Source organism: Hylobates moloch, unplaced genomic scaffold (assembly GCF_009828535.3).
Source record: "Hylobates moloch isolate HMO894 unplaced genomic scaffold, HMol_V3 SCAFFOLD_1, whole genome shotgun sequence".
NCBI classification, from domain to species: Eukaryota; Metazoa; Chordata; class Mammalia; order Primates; family Hylobatidae; genus Hylobates; species Hylobates moloch.
Window position 1 is genome coordinate 95,905,909 of NW_026652276.1, and position 18,806 is coordinate 95,924,714.

Sequence of the window (18,806 nt, forward strand, 5' to 3'; positions counted from 1 at the left end):
TTTTTTTTTGGTCAGGATCTGACTCTGCCACCCAGGTTGGAGCGCAGTGGTGCGATCTCACTGCGGCCTCGACCTGCTGGGCTCAAGTGATCCTCCCCTGCTTCAGCCTCCCAGTAGCTGGGACTACAGGTGCCACACCACTATGCTCGGATGATTTATTTTTATTTTTTTTGTAGAGTCGGGGTTTCACTATGTTGCCCAGGCTAGTCTCCCAACTCCTGATCTCAAGCCATCTGCCCACCTTGGCCTCCCAAAGAGCTGGGATTACAGGCATGAGCCGCCGCATCTGGCAAGGATGCCCCTTATCGTTCTTGGCTTCTCAGGCATGGGGGCTCTGACTGCGTGGGGCTCACAAATGTAGGTAATGCCTGTCCTTCACCCATCTCAAGGTCCAAGGCCCCAAGGCCAGACCTAGATCCTATGTGAGAACAGGAGGACCCAGGGCTCCCCTGCACAGGCAGGCGCATTCTAAGACCCTAAGGCCTGAATATGAGCAGACGAGAGGCGTTTATAACGCACCTACTACGTGCTCATCAGCCTACCCAGCATCAAGCAGATGAGCTGCCCCAAGAGCCCAGAGGGCTCGAGGCTCTTGTTCAAGGTTACGTAGCTACAAAGGGCAGAGCCTGGACTTAAACCCACTGACAGAGGCAGAGGGCTCGCTCCAAAAAGCAAGAGACTGGGGCGAGACGCCAGGAGACCGGGGTGACAACCTGACTGTCCTCAGCGGGGGAACTGCCCAGACACAGGCATCCCAGGGCGTCTTTCTCCTTCCTCCTTTCAAAGTTGCTCAGCACTCAGGCTGGACTGCCCAGAAACAAATGACCAGTTCTTATGGGGTTTTTTTTTAAGGAGAGAAAGAATCCAGCCACCTACTTTTTGGTTCTTTTAGAGACGGGGTCTCACTCTGTTGCCCAGACTGGAGTGCAGTGGTGCAATCACAGTTCAATGCAGCCTTGACCTCCCGGGCTCAAACCATCCTCCCACTTCAGCCTCTTCAGTAGCTGGGACTACGGGCACACCAGCACGCCCCGATGATTTTTTTTTTATTTTTTTATTTTTTGAGATGGAGTTTTGCTCTGTTGCCCAGGCTGGAGTGCAATGGCACGATCTCAGCTAACTACAACCTCCTCCTCCCGGGTTCAAGCCATTCTCCTGCCTCAGCCTCTCAAGTAGCTGGGATTACAGGTATGTGCCACCACGCTTGGCTAATTTTCTATTTTTAGTTAGTAGAGACGGGGTTTTACCACATTAACCAGGCTGATCTCAAACTCCTGACCTCGGGTGATCCACCCGCCTCGGTCTCCCAAAGTGCTGGGATTACAGGCGTGAGCCGCCATGTCCGGCCTATTTTTATTTTCTGTAGAAACAAGGTCTTGCTAGGTTGCCCAGGCTGGCCTCAAACTCCTAAGCTCAAGTGATTCTCCTACATCGGCCTTCTGAAGTGCTGGAATTACAGGCATGAGCCACCATGCCCGGCCCCCAACCAGTCATCTACTTTTCAAACATCAGCACCAACAGAGAAGGGCAGCTTCGGATAAATCCCCAAATATCTCATCCCAAACCTCTGGCACACCCTCCCTCCCTCCTTCACATTCACATGTCCCCCCCGGCCCCACACATACACACTCACAGCCTCTTGGGCACAGACAGGTACTCTGGGATCTCAGATGGACTCCAGTGACCATGAGCCCCAACAAAGGTGCCATCCCATGTGACAGGAGGATCCTTCCAGAGAAAGGCTCAAAGAGATCTCCTGCCTCCCAGGGGGCCACAGCCCCAAACCTCTGAGCAGGAGACCTTTTCCATCACCAAGCTAGCCACCACCAATCCAAGGGCTGTTGGCCCCTCCCTCCTTCTGTCCCAGAATAAGGCAGGTTCTCATGCAAAGCCTCAGAGTCAGAGTGTAGCGGGGCTTCCCTGGCTCCCAGGAGCTCCGCACAGAGCGGGGTGTTCATTCAGTCGGTCAACAAACACTCATTGAGCATCGCTCACCCTGAGCCAGCCCGGCTGGATGAAGAGAATTCCAAGACAAGCCTGACAGAGCCCCACCTCCCAACTCAAAATCCAAAGACTTCAGGGCCGTCCCCGGAAGGCAGGAGCATCTGGAGCTCGGCCAGAGACAGGCCCAGTCCAAGGCGGCTCCACAGGGAGGTGAAGGCACAGAAGATGGGGAGACGTGGCCGTGCAGGAAGTGGGAGGGCGCTGCAGGCGGGAGGTCCAGCACCAGATACCCAGGACCGGCTGGGGCAGGCATCAGGGTGGTGGGAAAGTGACACAGCTGGCTGGGTGCGGTGGCTCATGCCTGTAATCCCAGCACTTCAGGAGGCCAAGTGGGGCAGATCACTTGAGATCAGGAGTTCGAGAGCAGCCTGACCAACACAGTGAAACGCCATCTCTACTAAAAAAAATACAAAATTAGCTGGGCATAGTGGCGGGCGCTTCTGACCCCAGCTACTCGGGAGGCTGAGGCAGGAGAATCACCTGAACCCAGGAGGCGGAGGTTGCAGTGAGCCAAGATCATGCCATCGCACTTCAGCCTGGGCAACAGAGCAAAACTCTGTCTCAAAAAAAAAAAAAAAAAAGAAAAGAAAAAAAAAAAGCCAGATGCGGTACCTGTAATCCCAGCATTTTGGGAGGCTGAAGCGGGTGGATCACTTGAGGTCAGGAGTTTCAGACCAGCCTGGCCAATATGGTGAAACCCTGTCTCTACTAAAAAATACAAAAATTAGCCGGGCGTGATGGCGCGCGCCTGTAGTCCCAGCTACTCGGGAGGCTGAGGCGGGAGAATCGCTTGAACCCAGGATGCAGAGGTTGCAGTGAGCTAAGATTGTGCCACTGCACTCCAGCCTGGGTGACAGAGCGAGATTCTATCTCAAAAAAAAAAAAAAAAAAAAGTGACACAGGTAGGAGATTCAGCCAGAGAGGCCCAGACCCCCATCCTCAGAGTAGAGGGTTGGGTGGACTCTGGGAGGGGAACACAGAGGGGCATCTACAGGGTCCTCTGCAGCCATGGTGTACACAAACATTGGGGAGGTGGGGCTGGTGTGACGAGGGTGGCCTGTGCCCTACTGGGCTGTCTCGGAAAAGAAGGTTGAGACAGTGGAAGTAGGAGGTGGCGGTGACGGGACCCAGCCATGCCACTCGCCATGGACCAAGGCCCAAGCCCAGGTAGGCTCAGAAGGCCAGGCCGGGGAAGGATGGAGCCCCAGAAGATGGGCACCCAAGATGCCTACGCAGCCTGCAGTAGAGTCTGGGACATGCAGGGAAGGGAGCCCTGTGGGTGCCACAAACAAGGACCCAGACCACGGGACAGGTGTGAGCTCCCAGCAGGTGAGCATGGGACGTAGGCTGGGAGCTGGGGGCAGAGGCTGACTGTCAAGAAGTCCCACGAGCTAGGAACAGCCGGAAGTCGCTTCCCTGGCCCTTACCCCAGCCTGCGACCCCACACCACGCAGGCTAAACACGGCCTCAGTCCCGAACCGCGCAGGTGGGACTATTGGCTCAACAGTGGGCTGCCTTCTGGACAGACCAAGTCAGGAGTTCCAACAAACACACCTCAGATGTGAACTCCCCCAAATCCCAGGAGGAACCCCAACAGCAAACTAGACAAGGGACACAGGAAATTCAACAGCCAGCCAAGCTCTGCAGAAATGCTCAGAACTTACAGAAATGCACCATCCTCCCCTACTGAAATTATCAACCTTCTTATTTTTTTAATTTTAATTTTATTTTTTCCTGAGACAGGGTTTCATTCTGCCACCCAGGCCTGCCTGGCTCCAACAGTTTTAAACAAAAAAAAAAAAAAACAGAGTTGTGGCCAGGCACAGTGGCGCAACCCTGTAAACCCAGCACTTTGGGAGGCCAGAGCAGGAACACTTGAGGACAGCAGTTCGAGACCAGCCTGGGCAACACAGGAAGACCCCATCTCTACAAAAAAATGAAAAAACTGGCTGGGCCCGGTGGCTCGCATCTGTAATCTCAGTACTTTGGGAGGCCAAGGCAGGCGGATCATCTGAGGTCAGGAGTTTGAGACCAGCCTGGCCAACATGGCAAAACCCCATCTCTACTAAAAATACAAAAATTAGCCAGGCGTGGTGATGCACGCCTGTAATCCCAGCTACTGGGGAGACTGAGGCAGAATCACTTGAACCCAGGAGGCAGAGGTTGCAGTGAGTCAAGATGGCACCACTGTACTCCAGTGTGGGCAAAATGCAAGACTCTGTCTCCAAAAGAAAAAAGAAAAAATTAGTCGGGCGTGGTGGCACATACCTGTGGTCCCAGCTACTTGGAAGGCTGAGGTGGGAGGATCACTTGAGCCCAGGAGGTCAAGGCTACAGTAAGCTATGATTGCAACACTGCACTCCAGCCTGGGTGACAGAGCAAGACCCTATCTCTAAAACAAAATAATAATTTATAAACTAAAAAATAAATAAAACAGGCCGGGCGCAGTGGCTCATGCCTGTAATCCCAGCACTTTGGGAGGCTAAGGCAGGCAGATCACCTGAGGTCAGGAGTTCGAGACCAGCCTGACCAACTTGGAGAAACCCTGTCTCTACTAAAAATACAAAATTAGCCGAGCATGGTGGCGCATGTCTGTAATCCCAGCTACTCTGGAGGCTGGGCCAGGAGAATCACTTGAACTTGGGAGGCGGAAGTTGCCGTGAGCTCAGATCGTGCCATTAGACTCCAGCCTGAGCAACAAGAGCGAAACTCCGTTTCAAAAATAAATAAATAAATAAAACAATTCTAAAGCATCCAAAATATAACAGAGACTCATAAACCACTTACAGGCACGTAAACTCTCTACCTACCTAAAACGTCACTCAAGTACTGAGTATCAAGATCGTGAGGATGTTGGAACCCCAGTTTCTGTCTGTTCCTCAAACACTAATTCACTCATCCATCAAACACCTACTACACGACAGAGTCCAGGCTGGCTAGGTACCGAGGACACTGGAATAGGTAAGGAACAGTTAGGTGCCTTGATGACTTCAAATTGAAGGTTTGATATTTGTCTATTCTCAAGACCATCTATTCTCTGGAAATGACTAAAAATATCACGAAGGTGCAATGCACACGAAGACTGAAAGCAACGTTCTGAACACAAAACATCGGAGAAGGAACAAACTAAAACGCCCACCAAGGGAGTGGGAAACTGAACCATGGTACATGCTCTCAACAGAACATTCAAGGCCATTAAAAAAATGATACTTATAAAGACTTAGCAATAGCAGAGGGAAAGGGCCTACACGGTAATATACGGGAAACGGCACAGAGCCCCAAGATCCTACCCGCACCAGCGGCTCTGCAGGTAGAAGCATATTGCACAGTAAAATGAATTCAGGAGAAGACTCAGAAGGACTCAGGTATTGGGAAAACATAATGGTCCTTTTTCTTTGTTCTCTTTTTCTGCGTTTTACACATTTTTCTATGTGTACAATGGAAAAAGCAATAAACTTCCAAGAGCGGCCACAGCCCACAAATGAGAGAAAGGACAAACGGTGCTTGGAAGACAGGGAGAGGTGACGGTGTGCCAGGGAAGGTGGGAAGGGAGACAGGGAGAAATGGAATGTCGGGGTGATATAGAACAAGGAAAGGAAGGGGCTGGGGTAGGACCCAGGACCTACCTTTGACGTTACTCAGCGACAGAGAGCGCTCCTGGTCTGCTAGCCCAGGCCCCAGCCGGCCACTGCCGCCACTGTCCTTCTGCCGGGCCACAGCCACTGCAATGCCCACAGGCGGGTGTCGCACTTCTGCCTCACCCTGGGCACCAGAGCCCTCGCGCCCGAAAGCCTTGGCGCTCTCAGGCCTCTCGGGGTCCCGCTTCAGCTGCCGGCCGCCGCCCGCTGCAGGGCCTCCGGAGTGTGGGAGTCGGGCCTGGGCTCGGGAGGCACCCGCAGACGTGGGCGCAGGCTCGGGTTTCATGGTGCCCAAACCTCCAAAGGGGCTCTTCTTGCCACAGCCACCAGGGCGCACGGCCACGGCCTCCCGGGCAAAGCTGCCACTGTACTTTATAAGGCTCTGCATGGCCGAGGCCTCTCCAGGCCCGTGGGCTGCAGAGTGCATGTCAGCGACGGGCCGGCCGCAGGTGGCCGCTGAGCGGGGCAGCACAGCCCCAGGGTCCAGGTAGGCCTTCTTGGAGGAGGAGGCAGCGACCACGGCGGCCTCCTCTTCGGCGCGGCTGTGGTGGTGCTGCGCGGCCAGCACGGCCATCTGCGTGGTGGCGAAGTTGCCCAGCTCGAAGGGTTTCCATTTATGGTCAGGGCCGGTGGGCGGGGGGCGCCCGGGCTCCAGGCCGAAGAGCTTGGCGGCCTGTTGGGCTGCAGGACCGGCTGGGCCGCGGGGCGCACGCTCGCAGGGCCTCGGGTCCGCCTCGGGCTTGAGCAGCTCCTTGGCAGGCAAGTAGGCGCGGGGGTCCGGGGAGGCGCGTGCGGCCCGCACCGTGGGGGCATCTGCGGGGGGCGGCCGCTTGAGCGAGCGGATGACTGAGTTCTTCTCGCGCAGGCCCTCAGGCCGGTCCAGAGGCCGCGGGGAGCCGGGGGGCGCCTGCAGGACCCCTGGCCTCCCAGCCTCGCGCTCGCGGGCCCGGGCATCGCGCGCCTGGGACGCGATCTGGATGGGCCCCGGGCGTTCGTCGAAGGCCTCCACGGAAGGCACGAAGGTGGGCGCCACCACGCGGTGCTCGCGGCCCTGCTCGCGGAAGACGGTGTAGACGCCGGCTGGGGTGGCCGCGGGGAGTGTGGGAGGCCCCTTGGGGGGCGCGGACGGCGGGGGCAGCGGTGAGGGGCAGGGGCGCGGCCCGGGCAGCAGGGTTTCCGTGCGCCGCAGCAGCCGCGCGCCCTCGTCCTGCCGGGCAGCCTCCTTGGCGCCCCCGCGCCCCGCTTCGGCCACCAGCGCGGGCAGCCCCGCGTCCCCGGCGCCGCCGTTGCACATGGTCAGTACCGACGGCTGCAGCGCCGCATTCTTGGTCTTGGACTCAGCCAGGAAGGGCGACAGGCGCTCAGCCAGGCGCGGGGGCCCCCGGTCCTGGCGGCCCTCGGCGCGCGCCTCCTGGGTCAGGTCCACCACGCCCCGTGGCCCCGAGGCCTCCTCGCCCCTGGCGCGCGGGTCCTTCTTGCCGAACAGCAGAGGCGGCTCCGCGCCGCGGCCCGCCCGCTCCTTGGCTGGACCGTCCCGCGACGACGAGCCTTTGGCCGGGGCGCCCGAGAAGTGGCCGCCGCCAGGGGTCCGGGCCGAGGGTGCGTGAGAGTGCAGGGAGCCCGGAGCCCCCGCGGTGGGCAGGTAGAAACCGTCTACGGAGAAGGGAACAGCAGGCAGTGAGCGAGCGTCACCTCCCACCCCTGCCTGGGCGGAGGGGGACCCCTGAGAGGGGGCGGGACCAACCCATGCCTCCCCCAGTGTTTTGGTTTTTATTTTTTGAGACAGAGTCTCGCTCTTGTCGCCCAGGCTGGAGTACAGTGGCCCAAGAGCAACCTTCACCTCCTGGTTTCAAGCGATTCTCCTGCCTCAGCCTCCCGAGTAGCTGGGATTACAGGCGCACCCCACCACGCACCACGCACGGCTAATTATTGTATTTTTAATACAGGTGGGTTTCACCATGTTCATCAGGCTAGTCTCGAACTCTTGACCTCAGGTGATCCACCTGCCTCGGCCTCCCAAAGTGCTGGGATTACAGGCGTGAGCCACACTTGGCCCAGTGTTTTTTCTTGGAAATTAAACTGTTTTGGTGCAGGGAGCCCCCAGGTTTCACACCAAGGCAGGGCATCCCCCCAGAGCAAGAAGAAATGGGTGTCCCAGCCCTAGAGAGCGCGGGCTCTGGAAATACCTAGAACCAAGTTTAAATCTACCCTTCCCGAGCCTGTTTCCTCATCTGTAAAAGGAGAGACCAGGGGTTGTGTTCAGAGCTGCCCAAAAGGCCTAGCAGGGCCCCTAAGAGGAGAGTGTGACCAGAAGGCACCCAGGGCTGTGGGTGGGCCCAAGGATCCTGTGGGGGTCTTAGGGACTCAGGTCTCAAAAAAGCATCTTAGGCCACAATGGCTCACATCTGTAATCCCAGCACTTTGGGAAGCCGAGGTAGGAGGATTGCTTGAGGCCAGGAGTTTGAAACCATCCTGGGCAACACAGCAAGACTCCACCTCTACAAAAAGTTAAAAAGTCAGCTGGGTGTGGTGGGGTGCGTCTGCAGTCTCAGCTACTTGGGGGGCTGAGTCAGCAGCATCATTTGGGAGTTTGAGGCTGCAGTGACCTATGATCGCACCACTGCACTCCAGCCTGGGCAACACAGTGAGACCCTGTCTCAAAAAAAAAAAAGCCAGCATCCTGGACAGAGCTGGGGGCTACCTGGAGGCTGCCAAAGGCCCCAGTAGCCTCTCAGAAGGCCCCTGTGCCACCCGCCACCCCGGACTCCACAGTCTTACCTCCTCCTGGCCCCTGACCTTTCTGGGTATCGAAAATGCTGGGCTGACCCAGCTGGCTGAGGAGGGGGCTCCCACTGCTGGGGGGCTCCAGGTGGTTCAGGTGGAGGTAGGATGGGTACAGGCCGCTGGGCAGGTGGGAGAAGCCTGTAACAGAGAAAAGAGAAAAGCTGGGCCGGGCCAATATGTGCTGCCCACGAGGAGCTTCCTTCCAGCTCCTGGAAATAAACTATTTTGGCAGCTGACCACTGGTGCAGGGCGCCTCGAGGTTTAACAGCAGCTCCTCAGGGCAATGCATTCCCCTGCTCCCCAACCCTGGGTCTCTCTCCAGGCCCAGACAGCCCTCACGGGGGACTGGGGTCTCCAGTACCCCCAGAAAGAGGATCAGAATGGATCCAACTAGCAGGGCCTGATAACAGCCTACCAAACACGACCGAGAGCTTTGCCACTGTCATCCTCATTTAAATCTCAAAAACAACCTATAAGGAAGAGACTTAATGTCCTCACTTTAAAGACGAGAAAACTCAGACCAGGCCACTTGCCCAAGACGATACAGCAGAGCTGCCTGGCTTTGGACCGAGGCCATCGAACCCTGCAGCCAGGACTCTTAACCTCAGCCTAACACGGGCCCTTTCTCTGCTGTGTGACCCCAAGCTGGTCACTTGCCTTCTCTGAACCTCAGTGGACCTAGCATCTTCAGCTGCTGGGTCTTCCAGGCAGGAGCTGCCAGGAAGGAATTCCTCCCACCAAGGATCTTCCCTACCTCCCCAAAGCGCCCCCCTACTACCAGCAATGCCCAGCACCAGCATCAGGACCTGCTGACTTCAACTATTCAGAAATTATTATTATTATTATTTTTTTTTTTTGAGACAGAGTCTTACTCTGTGGCCCAGGCTGGAGTGCAGCGGCAGGATCTCGGTTCACTGCAACCTCCGCCTCCTGAGTTCAAGAGATCCTCCTGCCACAGCCTCCCAAGGAGCTGGGATTACAGGCGCCTGCTACCACACCCGGCTTATTTTTATATTTTTAGTAGAGATGGGGTTTCACCATGTTGATCAGGCTGGTCTCAAACTCCTGACCTCAAGTGATCCACCCACCTCAGCCTCCCAAAGTGCTGGGATTACAGGTGTGAGCCACCACATCCGGCTCAGAATTTTTTGAAAATAAAAATAAACAGAATTGGGGCCTTGCAGGACAAAGAAGGAAGGGGTAGCCATGGAGAGAGGAGCAGTCACCTAAGACAGCACACAGAGGCCAGGCATAGTGGCTCGCACCTTTCATCCCAGCGCTCTGGGAGGCCGATGGGGGAGGATTGCTTGAGCCCAGGAGTTTGAGACCAGCCTGGGAAACATAGTGAGACCCCATCTCTATTAAAAAAAAAAAATTTTAATAGTTTTTTTTTTGTTTTTTTTTGTTTTTTTTTTTATAAAGGGCACACAGAATGGCAGCCCTAAGAGGCAGGCAGGTGCTAGGATGTTGGGTAAGGGTCCTGATTCTCTGCCTGAGCCCAGAGTCCTATGGGATCCCAGGCCTGTTAAGAGATCTCTCAGGGACTCAGGTACCCCATACCCAGCTGCCCCTGCTGAGGCCAGGGATGCAGGACCTGTCCCTGGCCCACTGGGCCAATGTCTTCTCTCCAGCACTGCCTTGTCAATCATGCCATGGACAGCACCCACAAACAAAAGGGCTACCCGATCCCTGTTCTCTCATCCAATCATTCAAACTGCACTCTCAGCCGGTGCAGTCGCTCATGCCTATAATCCCAGCACTCTGGGAGGCCGAGTTGGGTGGATCACGAGGTCAGGAGTTCCAGACCAGCCTGACCAACATGGTGAAGCCCCGTCTCTACTAAAAATACAAAAATTAGCCAGGCGTGGTGGCGCACGCCTGTAATCCCAGCTACTCAGGAGGCTGAGGCAGGAGAATCGCTTGAACCCGGGAGGCAGAGGTTGCGGTGAGCCAAGATCGTGCCACTATACTCCAGCCTGGGCGACAGAGCAAGACTCCGTTTCAAAAAATAAATAAATAAATAAAATACAACCACCAACAACAAAAACAGCACTCCCACCCAGGCATCACGTCTCTGCTCTCCCATGTGTAAAATGGACCTAATGGGCTTAATAGGCCGGGCGCAGTGGCTCATGCCTGTAATCCCAGCACTTTGGGAGGTCAAGGTGGGAGGATCGCTTGAGCCTGGCAGTTCAAGACCAGCCTGGGACACATGGTGAAACCTGACTCCACCAAAAACAAATACAGTAGTTAACTGGGCATGATGGTGTGCACCTGTAGTCGCAGCTACTCAGGAGGCTGAGGTGGGAGAATGGCTTGAGCCTAGGAGGTAGAGGTTGCAGTGAGCTGAGACCGCACCACTGCACTCCAGCCTGGGCGACAGAGCAAGACCCTGTCTCAAAAAAAAAGGGCCTAACAGTCCCTCCCCCAAGGCAGGGCTGGCTCTGAGGCCAAAGTGAGCTGAGTGTGCCCTGGGCTGTGGTAAGCACCCTGTGTGTTTGCGGTCATCACTAGAATTTGTTGGCCAAAGAGAAAAGTCTCAGGGACAGAGAGGTAGCAAGCTGGTGGCAGACAGTCCCCAGAGGCAGGCTCTCCTCGTCCAGATCTTCTGGCACCTGCCTTGGCTGGTTAAAGTGGGAGGCTCAGGTGGGACTCCAGCCTAGAAGGCCCACTCTGTGCAGGCCGGGCACCCTTGTGCCTGGATTCAGATGCCTTCCCCAGAGTGTCCAGGAGGAGCAGACTCGCTGACCTCATCTGTACAATGGGCAAAGTACTGTAAGGACTGGATGGGGTCCTGTGGCTGGGGACGCCTCTGGCTGAACCCGTTTCCTCCTGGGCTGAATGCAGCAGCCGCAGGATTTGGGATGACGGTCAGACCTGGCCCCGCAGGAGGAAGTGAAGGGAGAGTGGCTGGGGAGGGCCGGAAGAGCCCTAAGCCTGCAGCAGGAGCTCCAGGGCTGCAACCTTCCAGGAACCACGAGCACCTACAGGACACCTGGGAGGAGGGAGGAGGGAGGAAGAAGGAGGGAGGAGGGAGGAGGTACCTAGTACCCAACATCCAGAACCTGTCAAAGCCAGAGGAGATGGAGGAGCTTGGAGGTCCGCAGGCCCATTCCTCTGCAGGCAGAGGATGAAAGTGAGGCTCTAGAGAAATCCAGAATCTGCTCACGGCCCAGGGGAAGCCAGGCCTGCAGAGCCCCTACATTGAGGGGCACGGCTGCAGAAATGCAAAAGAGGAGGCCCCAACAGCCCCAGGTCACCCCGCTCCGGGAAATTTTGTGGAGATGGGGTCTTGCTATGTTGCCCAGGCTGGTCTCGAACTGTTGCCCTCAGGTGATCTTCCCACCTCAACCTCCCAAAGTGTTGGGATTCCAGCTGTGAGCCACCACGCCCAGCCTGCTCCTGCAATTATTAATGAGCCTACTGTGCACCAGGGATACAGTGCTGACTAGATCAAACCAGGCCCTGCACTCAGGGCTCACTCCAGTGGGAAAGCGGGTAGTTCAGGAATGATCAGATAATCTGTCGTCACAAGCGAGTGATGGAAGGGGGTGGGGAAGAGGGGGTCTCTGAGCTGAGCTGGAGGGCTGGAAGGTGGTCTGTGGCATGGGGTATCAAGCTGAAAGGAGAGGGAACAGCTCATACAAATGCACTGTGACAGTGACAAGAAGCAGCCCTGGGCGTTTGAGAAACAATAGGGAGGCCAGGTGACCTGGGGCCCACCAGCCCCAGCTCAGTGATGACAAGAGGGGCACATGAAGTGGCCAGAGTGGCTGGGACGTCAGCCCAACAGCCCTCAGCCCTGACCCCGACATGCTCCTTACCTTCATGGGCGTGGGCAGCCCACAGCTGCACCATGGGCAGGTTGCTAGGGGTTGGGGAGCGGAAGGAGAGGTCAGAGGGCAGTGGCACCGGGCTCCCATGAGACGAGGCCGAGGGCCCCATCCCGCTGGCCACAAAACTGCCCAAGAAGGTCTCGCCTGCAGAGAGAAGTTGGGAGGACCATCAGGCAGATAACCAGGCCGGTGCCGCCACCCTGGCCCACCGCCCCGAGACCCCCGCCTCTCCCCACCTGTGTGGAGCTGATGCTGGCCAGGAGACCAAAGAGGGTTCCCCTGCTCTGGCCCCATCCCTGGGCCGAAGGATGGGCCTGGGTCAACCCACCCAGACCCAGGGCTTGAGAAAGCACAAGACGGCAGGAAGCCCCCTGACAGCAGACCCTCAGCCCTGGGCACCCCGCACCCTCGGAGGAGGGCCTTCCACTGCTGCCACCCAACCAGCCCAGATCTGGCCTGGCACCATTCTCCCCATCCGCAGGGGGGAATCCTGAAGTCGGTGGGGCACTGGGACTTCCAGAGGCCACAGGGCAAAGCGATGGGGGACTCACAGGCGGGGGGCTCATATGCTGAGCTCTGCAGGCCCAGAGAGGGCACCCACCCTCCAGCCAAGAATGACCTCCCACAGCAGCCCTAGCCAGCCCCGTGTGCCCATTTAACAGAAAAAGAAGGTGAGGCTTGGAGATGGGAAGTGCCAGCTCACACAGCCAGAAAGCAAGGACTCAGAATGCAGCCCTGCAGGGTGTTCCCCAGCCCATGGCTGGCACCACCAAGCCACAGTGACTTCGGGAATGAATCCGTGATGGAGCGGCAGGCATGGGGGCCGCTAAGGGAGCCCCATCGAGGGCAACCCCTCCAGACGGCAGGCCCCACGCACCCGGGGTCACTGCCAATAGGGGCCACGGGGCCGACTGCAGCTCAGAAAGATGATGGAAATCAGCAGGGCCTGGGTGGAAGCCACAGCCAGCCCCGCCATGCCCCACGTGGCCAGGCTCACATCGGACAGGGTGCCTCCCAGCTGCCACCAAGGGGCTCTGTCCCACAAGCCCCAAACACCATCCCCTCTAAGGGAAGACCCTGGCAGGCCTCTGGGTCACAGGTCAGAGAGAAGCATGCAGGCCCTGGGGCACGGGGATTCCCTTACCAGGTCTCAGTTTGCACATCAACAAAATGGGGATAAAAATGCCTCCCTTTGGGAATGATAGGGAAGGAAACATGTGTTCAACCACAATAAACAATATAATGAGGCCGAGCGTGGCAGCTCACGCCTATAATCCCAGCACTCTGGGAGGCCGAGGCAGGCGAATCACGAGGTCAGGAGTTAGAGACCAGCCTCACCAACATGGTGAAACCCCGCCCCCTACGAAAAAGACAAATACAAAAAATTAGCTGGGTGTGGTGGTGGGCACCTGTAGTCCCAGCTATTCAGGAGGCTGAAGCAGGAGAATCGCTTGAACCCGGGAGGCGGAGGTTGCAGTGAGCCAAGATCGCTCCACTGCACTCCAGCCTGGGCAACAGAGAGAGACTCCATCTCAAAAAAAAAAAAAAAAAATACAAAAAATTAGCTGGGTGTGGTGGTGGGCACCTGTAATTTTAGCTACTAGGGAGGCTGAGGCAGGAGAATCGCTTGAACCCAGGAGGTGGAGGTTGCAGTGAGCTGAGATCGTGCCACTGCACTCCCACCTGGGCGACAGAGTGAGACTCCGTCTCAAAAAAAAAAACAATATAATGATAAATAATGACAACAGGCCGGGCAAGGTGGCTCTTGCCTATAGTCTCTGGAGGCTGAGGCGAGAGGATGGGTTGAGCCCAAGAGTTGGGAGACTGCAGTGAGCTGTGACTGCAATTACAACACTGCACTCCAATCCAGGCGACAGAACAAGACTTGGACTCAAAATATAAATAATAACAATAACCAGCCATGGCACCCATTCACTAAAAGCTGGCATGCACCAGGCACCGTGCAGCTGATTTCAAATCCTCCAAGCAATGCCCTCAGGAGGTGGCAGCAAAGCACCTCCAGCCGGGTGCTACCACTGGCCAGCCCCCAGTGGAGGGATTCCGTGTGTACCCTAGAGCCACCTCCTCTAAGTCCCTGTGTTGTGAGCACTGTTTACAGGGGGCATGGGCTAAGTTATGTGGCTTTGCAGGAGATGCGGGCTCCCAGATGGCCCCGGTCCAGCCTGCGGGAACTCACAGATCCCAGTCCAGCCTCTGGGTCCCCAGTGCCCCCATTCTCCCCAACAAGGGGCCTGTATACAAGTGCTCACTGACCACCTCCCAGGGGCACAGGATCCCGGAATATCCAACCCAGCTTCTTTGGGGTACATGTGGGGAAACTGAGGCAGAGAAGGGCAGGGCCTCCACCTTGGGCCCCAAAGACAGGAGTGGGCAGAGCAGCAAGGGGTGCCCTCTGGCCACATGCCCTGTCACCACCGCCCCGTGTTCAGCCCCCAACACTCCAGTCCAGCCAGGCCCAGCCCCCTCACCGGACTCCAGCGCCAAGCCCTCGGGCCCCAGGGCCTCGGTGGCCAGTCAGTCCATCCATGTGGCCCGAGCCGGGGCAGCAGGGCCTCCAAGCCCTGCCGAGCCCCGGGCTTCCGCCTTGCTGTGGCAGGCGGGTGGGTAGAAGGCTCCGGAAGCCAGCAGCCAGGGTTTGCGCAAGAGCTTACATCAGCCGCCAGCTCTTCCTGCCCCAGGCTGCACGGAAGCCGAGCGGCGCAGGCCGGCCCCTGCCTGGGCTTGTGAAACCCGCCCAGCAGCACCCAGGCCCGGATGCCAGCCAACGGCTCCTGCCCACCACAGGACTCAACGGCACCCAAAGCCCCTCCTCCCAGGCTGGGCGGGGCAGCCGGGAACCCCCAGCATCCCCAGCAAGGCAGTGCCGTTCTCAGGGCCTCAGTTTGCAACTCTGTAAAATGGACACACAATCCCTACTCAGCTACGGCGATGAGGCCGGCGCCCCCACCCCACCTCACTCTCCAGAACAGACAAACTTCTCCCTGGTCACATCCCTGAGCCTGCCCCTTTCCCGCCTGGCCCCTCAGGCATGAACTCCCAGGCCTCCTAGAGCCCTCCTCCTTCACTCCCACCTCAGGCCTCCCTGGGCCCCAGAGAAGCCTCCAACAGCCACACTACCCAAGCAGGCCCCAAGTGACCTGTGACCACCCACAACCCCTTGGAAACAGATCTGCCAGCCTCCTTGTGGATTTCATGCCTCTGTCTTCCCCCAGAGGCAGTTTCCTCCCTGAGGGCGGGGACTATCATCCTTACTTCCTGCCATATCACAGAGGCTGGAACCTGCCACCTGTGACCTGCCACCCAGGACATACTTCTATTTGGGATTACCCGATTGTGTAAGTGTTGTTTCCTTTTTTAGAGACAGGGTCTCACTCTGTTCAATTCACCCAGGCTGCAGCGCAGCGGCTCGATCACAGCCCACTGCAGCCTCCAACTCCTGAGCTCAATCAACCCTCCAGCCTCAGCCTCCTGGGTAGCAGGGACCACAGGCACACACCACCACGCCCAACTAATTTTTTTCTTTTTCTTTTTCTTGTTTGTAGAGATGGGGTCTTGCTATGTTGCCCAGGCTGGTCCCAAACTCCTGGCCTCAAGCGATCCTCCTGCCTTGGCCTCCCAAAGTGCTGGGATTATAGGCATGAGCCACCCTGCCCATCCATAAATGTGATTTCCAATGTTCCCAGGGCCAAAGCAAAGAGATACACATTAGGATGAGGAGAGGGTCAAGGCATCCCGCAACTCACAAGAGAGGCTCTAAAATAAACCCCGAGGAAGCAGAGGCCATCCCAGGCCATCCTGCCTGGTCTCCTTGCATCTCTAGACTATACCCCAAGCCTCCACAGTGCCCCCCTGCCCCACCCACTGCTCACACCCACACCCAAGGACTGAGCAGTTGCCATCCCCCCGTTTCACCAAGAAGGTTGCAGGCCTCAGGGTGCCAGGGGGCACTCTGAGTTAGGCCCAGAGCTCACTGGCCTCTCCAAAGACTTGACTGGAATCTCTCATGCCAACCTGCGGTATGGGGGTCTCCCTGCCTCTCGCCCTAGGCTGAGCTCAAGACCTGGCTCCCCAAATCAAGTAACTGGCTGCCGCCTGCTCACCCCAGTTATTATCTCACCTGACACCTTAGAAGCTAAGACCAATGACTGTCAAAGCCTAAAACACACAGCTGGGCACAGTGGTTCACACCTATAATCCCAGCACTTTGGGAGGCCAAGGCAGGCAGATCACTTGAGGCCAGGAGCTCGAGACCAGCCTGGACAACATGGTGAAACCCCCCGTCTCTACTATAAATACAAAAATTAGCTGGGCATGGTGGCAGGCACCTGTAGTCCCAGCTACCTGGGGAGCTGAGGTGGTGTGATCATGACTCACTGCAGCCTCAACCTCCCGGGTTCAAGCAATCGCCCCACCTTTGACTCCTGAGTAGCTGGGACTACAGGCGTGCACCACCATGTATAGTTAATTTTTATTTTTTCTTTTTCGTAGAGTCAGGATCTCACTATGTTGCCCAGTCTGGGGTCTAGAACTCCTGGGCTCAAGCGATCCTCCCACCTCGGCCTCCCAAAGTGCTGGGATGACAGACCTGAGCCACTGCGCCTGGTCTATGATTATTGTTATTATTTATGGTTACAAACCCTGGAGCTCAGAGAAGCTAAGCACCTACAAAATGTCAGAGTCCATGTCTGCTTCTAGCCAAATGCTATTTGTCCTTACTTAAAACAAAAATTCAGGGCTGGGAGTGGTAGCTTATGCCTGTAATCACAGCACTTTGGGAGGCAGAGGCGGGCGGATCACCTGAGGTCAGGGGTTCTAGACCAGCCTGACCAACATGGTGAAACTCCGTCTCTAGTTAAAATACAAAAATTAGCCAGGCATGGTGGTGTGTCCCTATAGTCCCAGCTACTCGGGAGGTTGAGGCAGGAGAATCGCTTGAACCTAGGAGGCAGAGGATGCAGTGAGCCATGATCACACCACTGCACTCCAGCCTGGGCGACAGAGCGAGACTCTCTCTCAAATAAATAAATATTCAATTTTGAAACCATAGATAGCTGGTGATTACACAGGATGAATACACCAAATACCAGTGAAGTGTACATGTTTCAAATGGTTAATTGTATGCTATGTGAATTTCACCTCCATGAAAAAAAAAATGCAAGCTGTAGCCTGGCGTGGTGGCTCACACCTTTAATCTCAGCACTACCAGAGGCCAAGGTGGGCAGCAGATCACTTCAGCTCAGAAGTTCAAGACCAGCCTGGGCTGATAGAGACTCTTATCTCTACAAAAAAATACAAAAAAATTAACCAGGTGTGGTGGTGCACGCCTGTAACCCAGCTACTCTGGAAGCTGAGGTGGGAGGATCGCTCGAGCACGGGAGGCTGAGGCTGCAGTGAGCTGAGATTGCATGCAGCCTGGGAGACAGAGCAAGACCCTGTCTCAAAAAACACATATTAAAAATTAAAACTAAGGCCAGGTACGGTGGCTCACGCCTGTAATCCCAATGCTTTGGGAGGCCAAGTGATCCACCCACCATGTCTGGCCCACCAATGCAATCTTCCCTCTGCAACAGCAGTTGCTGGGGACCCTTCTAGAAACCGTATGGTGGGCACCTGAAGTCCTCCCTGGTTCAAGTCAGGGTGGGGGGCTGCATGTGATCATGATAGGGATATAAGTTCCTTAAACAGCAAAGAACCAGAAAGCTTTGTCACTGCCAATGGGTTGGTCCAGAGTAGCTCCAGCCCACCTCTGCCCCTCGCCCTGAATCAGGTCCTCCTTCCAGATATACAGGGAAGACCCTGCACACTCCCGCCTATCTATACCCTAACTCCCTCACTCCCTTCTCTTACAGCTCAGCCTTCCTTAACTGCCCCTTTTAACATTGCAACTTACCCTGTCACGCCCTTTCCTGAAATGTTTTTCTCCACTGCTTATCACCTGTTATCACAGGTGTTAGTTCCTTATTGTCTCTGCCCACTGAAGACAGCAAGCTTTTCTTTGAAAGGGTGTCTGCTGCCTGTTGCCAGGAAAGCACCCAGACAGTAAACGATTGGGCGTTGCTCTGTACCAATAAAACTTTATTTACAAAAACAAGACGTGGGCCACATTTGGCCAGACTGCTCACCCCAGCATTACTAGGTGTGCTACAAGGTATTTTTTATTCCCAGTCCTATGCTGCACATAGGAGGTACTCAAGTAGTATTTACAGTAGGAGCTGGGCACAGTGGCTCATGTCTGCCATCTCAACACTTTGGAAGGCCAAAGTGGGAGGATCGCTGGGAGTTTAAGAGCAGCCTGGGCAACACAGCAAGACCCCATCCCCAAAAAATTTTTTTTAGGCCAGGCACAGTGACTCATGCCTGTAATCCCGGCACTTTGGGAGGCTAACGCGGGCAGATCACTTGAGGTCAGGAGTTTGAGACCAGCCTGGGCAACACGGTGAAACTCCATCTCTACAAAAATTAAAAACAATTAGCCATGCATGGCGGTGTGGGCCTGTAATCCCAGCTACTCAGGAGGCAAAAA

At 56.2% G+C, this 18,806-nt stretch overlaps 1 protein-coding gene across 5 annotated transcripts in view; it reads right to left on the reverse strand.

The window, feature by feature from the left end:
- Nucleotides 1-18,806, reverse strand: part of TNRC18 (trinucleotide repeat containing 18) — a 118,763-nt gene that overhangs the window by 77,318 nt on the left and 22,639 nt on the right. For 4 of the 5 annotated variants that reach the window (XM_058442427.1, XM_058442418.1, XM_058442422.1 and 1 more), the window contains exons 2-4: nucleotides 12,251-12,406; nucleotides 8,421-8,564; nucleotides 5,631-7,295 (exon numbers count right to left, since the gene is read on the reverse strand). In XM_058442427.1, coding sequence (XP_058298410.1) covers nucleotides 5,631-7,295; nucleotides 8,421-8,564; nucleotides 12,251-12,371 — 1,930 coding nt within the window. In that variant the 5' untranslated portion in view covers nucleotides 12,372-12,406. Of the gene's footprint in view, nucleotides 1-5,630; nucleotides 7,296-8,420; nucleotides 8,565-12,250; nucleotides 12,407-14,751; nucleotides 14,943-18,806 lie in introns of those variants that run through there. The other variant, XM_058442429.1, reaches the window with a different exon arrangement.